The sequence below is a fragment of the Bidens hawaiensis genome, unplaced genomic scaffold (assembly GCF_021521415.1).
Source record: "Bidens hawaiensis isolate Kalapana, Puna unplaced genomic scaffold, B.hawaiensis_p1.1 tig00023795_1, whole genome shotgun sequence".
Taxonomy (NCBI): domain Eukaryota; kingdom Viridiplantae; phylum Streptophyta; class Magnoliopsida; order Asterales; family Asteraceae; genus Bidens; species Bidens hawaiensis.
This window is the reverse complement of record NW_027493737.1, coordinates 234415-243391: the sequence shown is the minus strand read 5'-3', so window position 1 is coordinate 243391 and position 8977 is coordinate 234415. Positions and strand designations below refer to the sequence as shown.

Here is an 8977-nt window from a genome sequence, read left to right as displayed (position 1 = left end):
GTCCGCAGTCCTTAACTACGTTGTCGTCTATTATCTGTAACACGTATAAGGCCCACCGTCCCTATCTACGTTTACATCTATCATCTACTTTACGTATAAGGCCCGCAGTCCTTAACTACGTTTACATCTATCATCTACTTTACGTATAAGGCCCGCAGTCCTTAACTACGCCATCACCAGCCGAGTCTATGTCCGACAAAAGCTAGAGGGATTTGCCATCCTAACTTACTATGTCGAACGTAGAACTCACATACCATTCGTGTACCTGTATACACCTACTTCACATATACAATAATTACATCATAGCATAAGAACACCCTAGGCGTTCTTTACATCATTCATCTAACAACCATACCTCTTGTCGATACGTGCAATATCCGAAGATCGTTCACGCCCCGACAAGTATTCATTTGTAATGTTCATACATCTTCGATGTATAATATTCGTACCTTTATTTTTGACCTGACAGTACGCGCAATATCCGAAGATCGTTCGCGTACCGACAAGCAACCATTCATATCCATCACATATATCACATATGGCATACACTTATCACTTAGGATAAATGTATTAACAACACATCGAGTATGCACACAGCCCCGAAAACATAACACATAAATGGGGCTAGAAACTCACCTGAATACTGTTACGCTCTCCGTTAATAGTTATTCCCCTCTTGAGCTGTGCACGGCTAACTGTATAATATTTACACGTATCAATTAGCTACTACTACTTATGTTGCGTTTCTATCTTTATATGACCCACAATGAACGGGGGTCCGGGGGCAGCGCCCCTGGTAGTGGGGTTCTAGGGGCGGCAGCCCCTAGCGGGGTCCAAGGGGCAGAGCCCCTGGCTGGGGTTAAGCTGCCTTAACACATTTTCCATTAGGTTTTTAATTTATTTTCTAAACGAACCTCACTTCAGGCGAAGTTAAACCTCGGGCGAACTTGGCTTCAGGCGAAGTTAAACCTTAGGCGAACTTGGCTTCAGGCGAAGTTAAACCTTAGGCGAACTTGGCTTCAGGCGAAGTTAAACCTTAGGCGAACTTGGCTTCAGGCGAAGTTAAACCTTAGGCGAACTTGGCTTCAGGCGAAGTTAAACCTTAGGCGAACTTGGCTTCAGGCGAAGTTATCCTTAGGCGAACTTGGCCGTAGGCGAAGTTATCCTTGGGCGAAGTTACGCTTGAAGGCGAAGTTACGCTTGAAGGCGAAGTTACGCTTGAAGGCGAAGTTCATCAGGCGAACTTAATCTTGCAGGCGAAGTTGTCGCGCTGCAGATCTGTTTGCCCATAACTCCTTCGTTTCTTAGCCAAATAACTCGATTTTGGTACCCACGGAACCGTATGATCGGCGCCTACAAACCCCAACCATCAAACCGGCCTAAAATCGACGTTTTAGGGGTCCGATTTGGGCAGTTGGGTTTCGGGTCCGGTTAACCCATCCAATCCTAACCATTTTCAGTAATAATAGCTTTGTTAGATTAGTTCTTACCTTACCAACTCAGATCTATCAACAAATCTCGGGTCTCGGCTTCGAATCTAGATCGGTTAGAATGTGTGTGTTTTGAGGGTGTAAGGAGTGTGTGTTAGGGAGTTTGGTGAGAAATGAGATATTTTGGGATTTTGGGGGTATTTATATCCCTGAAATCCCATTCTCATTTAACCTATCTCAATTAACCCAAGTCCATAACCCACTTCCATTACCCGACATTAGCCCGACCCATACCAACTCCTATTCTTTTATTTATTTCCTGATAACCCGAGTAAACTTCCCATCTATTAATAAGTAATATAATTAATATTACCTTTGAAATTTCGGGATGTTACATATGTGGACCAATCTCACCTCCTACTTTGGGAGGAAACCGCTACTTTATGCTTCTTGTAGATGATCATACGAGGTACATGTGGGTTTATACTATTAAAAATAAGAATGATGCTTTGGGTATTTTCAAAAAGTTTAAACAGGAAGTAGAGTTAGAGCATTCGCTAAAGGTTAAAGCTCTAAGAAGTGAACGAGGTGGCGAGTTTCTCAACAAACTTTTCACCGAATATTGTGATCAAGGAGTAAAAAGAATGTTTACGGCTCCTTACTCTCCTCAACAAAACGGTGTAGTCGAAAGGCGAAACCGGATAGTCCTAAATGCAACAAGAAGTATGATGAAAGCTATGGACCTTCCACAAAACTTATGGGGAGAAACGGTGAGACACTCGGTTTACGTGTTGAATCGGGTACCTACTAAAGCATTGAAGACGGTAACCCCCTATGGAGCCTTGAAGGGCCGAAAGCCCAACATAACACCCTTACGAGTGTTTGGGTGCTTAACGTACATGAAGATACCCACCGCTAACCTTCAAAAATTAGATGACCAAAGCATGGAGGTTGTACATCTTGAAACCGAACCGGGATCAAAAGCTTACAGATTGTACAACCCGGCTCAAAACCGTATTTATGTGAGCCGGGATGTCCGTTTCAAAGAAAGTCAAAAGTTTGACTGGTCTCGACATACCGAATCGTGTCAAGTCGGAACCGGACCTGAGTGGGTTGAATTTATAATCGAGCTGGTTCAAGAAGAAGTTCAACAAGAAATTCTTGTTGAAAACGAAGACACAACAAACTTTAACGGGCCTGAATTTGAAGACCAACCGGAAGGAAATCCCAAACCTGAGCTGCGTAGAACTGGTCGTCAATCGGTCCCTCCTAAAAGGTTTGAAGATTATGTAATGTTTTGTGAAGGAAAATGTCTTCTCCTGTATGAAGAGACAACTACTTTTGAAGAGGCAAAGAATTTCAAAAAATGGCGAGAAGCAATGAGATCTGAATTAATCTCAATCGAACAAAACAATACGTGGGACTTATGTAACCTACCACAGGGCCACAAGGCGATCGGCTTGAAATGGGTGTTTAAAACCAAACGTGATGCAGACGGGTCAATAACAAAGTACAAAGCAAGATTAGTCGCGAAGGGGTATGTGCAAGAGCACGGGGTAGACTTTGATGAGGTTTTTGCCCCGGTGGCGAGAATGGAAAATGTACGTTTGATTTTAGCAATTGCAGCAAATTATGGTTGGTTCGTTTACCATTTGGACGTTAAATCGGCGTTCTTAAATGGCAATCTGAAGGAAGAAGTATATGTGAAGCAGCTTAATGGTTTTGAAGTTCCCGGGAAACACGGTATGGTTTATAAGTTACGAAAGGCTTTATATGGTCTTCGCCAAGCCCCACGAGCTTGGAATGAAAAACTCGACAAAACGTTGAAAGGCTTGGATTTTATTCGATGTCCGAGAGAACCGGCGGTGTACAAGCGGAATACAAGAACCGACATTCTCATTGTTGGTGTATATGTCGATGATCTTATCGTGACTGGTTCGAGTCAAGCCATGATTGAGAAATTTAAAAGTCAAATGAAGAATGAGTTCGATATGCAAGATCTCGGAATGCTTTCTTACTATTTGGGCATTGAAGTAACACAAAAGAAGCATGAGATAAAGTTGAAACAGGAAGCTTATACTAATAAAATTTTAATGAGTGCAGGTTTAAGCGAGTGCAACCCGACTCGATTTCCAAAGGAATGCAAGTAACGAAAGATGAAGAAGGAGAACCCGCTGATGCAACCGAATATCGGAGAATAATCGGTAGCTTAAGGTATTTAACACACACGAGGCCTGATTTGAGTTACTCAGTTGGAGTTGCTAGTAGGTTCATGCAAGAACCGAAACAATCCCATATGCAGATTCTGAAGTATATATTACGATATGTACAAGGCACGAGTGGATATGGTTTAACGTATGGATGCGGTAATAGAGAGTTGATTGGTTTTTGTGATAGTAGTTACGGTATGGATCAAACGGATAGACGAGGTACCACCAGAATGGTGTTTTATTATGGTGGTGCATTGATCTCGTGGCTCTCACAAAAACAATAAACTGTAGCCTTGTCGTCGTGTGAATCTGAGTACATGGCAGCAGCAACCGCGGCTTGTCAAGCTATATGGTTAAGGGGATTGTTAAGCGAGTTGACCGGGCATGAAGAAAAGGTGGTGACGTTACATGTGGATAATAGATCCGCTATTGATTTGATGAAGAATCCCGTGTTTTATGGAAGAAGTAAGCATATCAATATTAGATTTCACTTCATTCGTGAATGTATTGAACGTGGTGAAGTCCAAGTTGAGCACATTAGTGGAGAGAAACAAAAGGCATATATTTTAACAAAAGCGCAACCGAAGTTAAAGTTTGAAGAGATGAGGAAATTGCTTGGGATTGAAGATCTGAAAGGAACGAATCAAGATTAAGGGGGTGAATGATATATTTAATCCCGATTCGTTAAAGATAAAACCGAGGGTGGCTAGGTCGATCTCAAGGGGAGGATAAGGAGGAGATCAAATTCAGATATATTAAGTTTTATTTATGTTTATCTTTTATTAGTTTCTTATTTGTAGTCAAATTGTTTTACTAGTTTCCTATTTCTAGTCATGTTAGGATTGTTAGCCTATAAATACTTTGAAGTTTTTATTAATAATAAGAGTTAAAGAAGTTAAAAACCATCTGATCCTTTCATCCGATTCCACCATTAATATATTATCACTTTATACAAACTCCATCATAAGGAAAGGTCATACAACATCAACGTCAAACCTTCTATTCCGTATTCACGCTTCAATAAGCACAACTTATTAATTCCAATTTATCTCCAACAGTTTTCAGCCATCGAGTCATAATTTAAATTGTTAAAAGTCAATTTGTTACATAAAAAATGGTTTTATAATATTGGACATAGTTTATGTCTGACCTAAATGTATTTGAAATCCTCAAATTTAGTATTTCAGACAAAACCGAACCATACCACGATTTATGAGTATTCGGCATGGTTTTTCTTCCTTTCAAATAACCAATTATAGTGATATTTGAAGTTAAATGTAATATCAATCAAACAACCTAACATATATCATCTCTATTACTCGGGCTACTTACCATGATAAAAGTTTCTCTCCTTTTCCTATTGCTGTCACAAATTAATAATGCTTGGAGAATTGGATCGGAGCTACTTTGAATCAAACTTCAGCATGATAGAATAACAGGTGCTGCTAGATAATTAGTACTTTTATTTCATTATGTATTTGAAAAGGTACAAAACACATCATTTGCCTCGCAGGTTTCCTAAAGTACTCTCACACTTTTATTATCACATACGTAATAGCGTTTTAGTTAACGTTTGCAAAGTAGCAATAGAATTATATTTGTAAGCCTTGGTAAAAATGCTTCGCTTGCTTCGGCACAGGTGATGTTCCACCAAACCCATAGTCGACTTCCACGTTAAAAGGTTGACTTTGACCAATACTTCCTACACTATCGCTGACCTCTTCGATTAGTGACCTCGTGGTATCATTATCTGTACACTTCTTCTCATCAACCATTACTTTCTCTTCTGACTCCGAGATTGGTACTTTATGACCTGGAGAATTCTCTTGTTCTTCCGCCGACATTTCTAGAAGCGTTGACAGCTCATTTATCTTGTCATCTTGAATATTACCCGCCGTTAGCATGCCGTCGCTAAAACTAGTTCTAGTGCTCGTGGAACCCGTATCTTGTATGAGATGAGAGTTTATTTTGTTATATTCTTTAAACAATGAACATATACGTTTGAATAAAAACAAATCAGTTAATTCTGAGAAGTACTTACATGTCGAGTCCAATTCGATGCTAAATAAATCTTGATCATTGGGTGCTTCTCTGGTCGATAATTTGTTGTCTACGGGTAACATTTCGCCATACGATAGAGACGTTGGTGGCTGTTTTCTTCTCGGTCCTCTTATATCTACAATGTCATCGTTATCTTTCATCGTTGATATCCCACACGACAGCTTCTCTAAGAAATACTTCTTGTCTTCCTTCATTTTCCTACAAAAACCAACATATCTAACATATTTCTCTCGTTGTTATTCATCTTATATTTTATTTCTTAGAAAAACATAATTCAGTCATATAAAAGTCATCAATTTACCAAAGCAGGTCAGGTAATTGGTCATAACCAAATATTCCTTTTAACCAACCGTAGACTTACCTATCAAGAATCACCCATGTGGCATTACATTTTTTGGATGCGTCTACGGTTGCATTTTTGGGTATAGGCCCAGCCACCAACTCGATTTTGAAATCGACCTGTATGCATATCACACAACAATATATTTTGATTCGACCTTACACGTGATATGTGTATAGAGTTAATTACCTTTCTCATTTGGTATAGTTTTGATATTTCAAGAAGTTGTAAGTTGCCATCGAACTCTTTCTTCTTCCTCACAATTTCATCATCAATAGCCCTTTGGTTTGCCCCTCCAAACATTGAGCTGTCAACTCTAATTTTGTATCCCACTACAAGAATTACCTAGATAATTAAGGTTGTTTTAAATTAAATTTCAAATCTAATGATAATATAGGACCATACTAGGATGATGAACTTGATGAACAACAGCAAGCAAAATAAACACATCTCCATCCTTCAACAAGAATCCATCAAGGGCCCATTTTACACCTTTTAATCTCACACCTCCGGATGCATCATGAATCAACACCACCGTTCGACTTTTACTTTGACCGTCCATCGCAGTGTGTTAATTATCCAATCTAATCCAATCCAACTGCATGCAGGGCTATGTTGTGGTTATAAATACAAAGAATGTGAGATTATTGTTTGAACATATTTTGTTGATATTCATGATCTAACCTATGCTTTTTCTTGTTAATAGTTTTGAATTTTGTTCCTAGAATTCTTAGAAATTTGTCTCAATATGGTTTCCATAAACATTGGATTTTACATGGAAGTTAGTCCAAGATGGTATTTAGCATATTGAAGAAACACTAAGTGAACCCTGGACAGATTATAGATAATCTGGGGGTTAAGTAATGTTTCCCACGAGGATGAGGTCTAGCAGAAAGTTGTTCTTCAGGGGACCTGCAAAACAAACACCGTAAGCTCGTCACTGAGAAGGGGGGGTTCCTCTTTGTGACCACCCTCCGGCGTGAGAATCAGACTAGATTGCTCTGAATATAAGTGTATATTAAGAGATTGCTAGATAAGATTGAGATATCAGATGATGTCCTTACCATTCCAAGGTGTTGGAGTATTTATAGCCGAAGGTAGGTTTCCTAGAAGGTACAACCGGCTGAATAGTATTCCTGTTCCACCAACAGTGGACTACGCACAGGCCATGCTGGTTGGTGGGTAGGCTACGGCCAACAGTAAAGGTCGGCTGTATACTGTTCCTTTACTGCCGGCTACGCACTGTTCCACCAACTGTAGGCTGTGCGCGTCCCATCGTAAGGGTTGGTGAGTAGGCAGCGGCTAATAGTGACAAACAGTACTAGAGGGTGCTCCTTCTCGTATTGTTGTCGGTGAGCTGTCACCCTGTGATTGGTTCATGGGCTGCTCTGGTCAAATTGTCTGTTCCGCCCATACCTTAGTAGGCATAGTACGAAAGACCTTCCAGAAGCATACGTACTGGCTCATTTAGGCGAGAGTATTCCCGCCTTGCTCATTCCTTCATGTGACTACTGAAGTAACTAATGCCTTGTGCGTGTAGCCTTGCTGTTAGTGCGGGTAGCCTTCCCTGATGGCTTGTATCCGCAGCTGCGGGAACAGGCGGGGTACTTCACCATTGGGAGGCTTTCCCTGCGGGTACAGCTGGCGTACTGCGCGTAAGGTTCTTTGAGCATGGTGGGTCCTGCTGGAGCAGTTGGTCATTGCGCAGACGTCCCTGTTCAAGGTAAGTCTTGTGGGTCCAACTGGGCTCTGCTGGGACCTACCTCTTCACATATACCTCTATTATTCGTTATTATGCCCAAAAATACCACCACAATTATACTATGCTAGCTAGAATACAAGTTATAGCTTTCTCGTTGATTAATCCTACATCCTCGTGTCGTTTGGGATAAACACATAAAGTAGACAATAGTAGTTTTTGTGAGATTATAACTATCAAAGTGACAAAGTTTATAATTTGTTTTGTGGTGTAAATACAACATGATTTGTGTGAGTTATTAGGACTACTAATATGCACATTTTTCATTAGTCATGAGCTATTATAGGCTTCATCGTGGCAAATGAAGCCCATCGATCCAAAAACTAATCATAACTTTGTCTCGTTGTACAAGTAAGAAAATAGCAGTTGAGACCCAATAATAATATAAGAAAACGCCGGATTCGTAGGTTTGAAACTTTGAATACATTGTCGTCAATTGCTAATAAAGTTTGTTTTTTAACATCCTCATTTCGAAAACACCTGTTGTAAGATTGAGTGTGTGAGGCATGGACCACAACATGATGGAACACCGCGTTCGCCTTGCGTGGTTCGCTGACGTAGAGAAGACAACGACATGATGTGGTGTTGATACAACGGTATAATGGTCATTTGGGCTATTTATTTAAAAATAGTAATTTTTTAATTTATAATTTTACTAATAAAAATACAGCAATTGCTTAAAATCTAGTTTAACTCCTACGCAAACTTCTCTACAAAAAATCAAACACTCCTAATAGTTAGAAGTAAAAAAATGAATGCTCTAATTCACCATCTTCCGCATACGAAAATATAGCGCCGATTATTTTTGAAACACTTGGTACAGTGGGGCTCAAGTGTTTAAAAGATGATGTTGAGAGCTCGACTAGAAGGACTCGACAAACCCCTTTGCGAAGAGAGTGTGAAGCCGCCGTTATGGGTTTGGTTTGTGTTTACTTTGTCGGGGACGCCATTTACACCGATGAGCACACTAAACGGTGGTTCCAAATTAGCAAGTATATTTTTATCTTTCTGAAAATATATATATATATATATATATATATATATATATATATATATGTATGTGTGTGTTGAAACTATTGACATTCATTTTGTGTGTTTTTATCTTTCAAAAGAATAAAAAAAAAATTATTAACAAAACTCATCACAAATTATATGTAAAAATGACAAGAGAAACTGA

The 8977-nt window shown here is 39.7% G+C and overlaps 1 protein-coding gene across 1 annotated transcript; it reads right to left on the bottom strand.

The window, feature by feature from the left end:
* Positions 1 to 5232: 5232 nt before the first annotated feature.
* On the bottom strand, positions 5233 to 6624 carry LOC143568060 (uncharacterized). Its single transcript, XM_077054303.1, has 5 exons — positions 6447 to 6624; positions 6231 to 6373; positions 6063 to 6160; positions 5682 to 5899; positions 5233 to 5585 (listed from the first exon to the last, which is right to left on the bottom strand). Exons 1-5 carry the CDS (start codon positions 6601 to 6603, stop codon positions 5233 to 5235), a joined length of 969 nt encoding a protein of 322 aa, XP_076910418.1. The 5' UTR covers positions 6604 to 6624.
* Positions 6625 to 8977: the final 2353 nt, after the last annotated feature.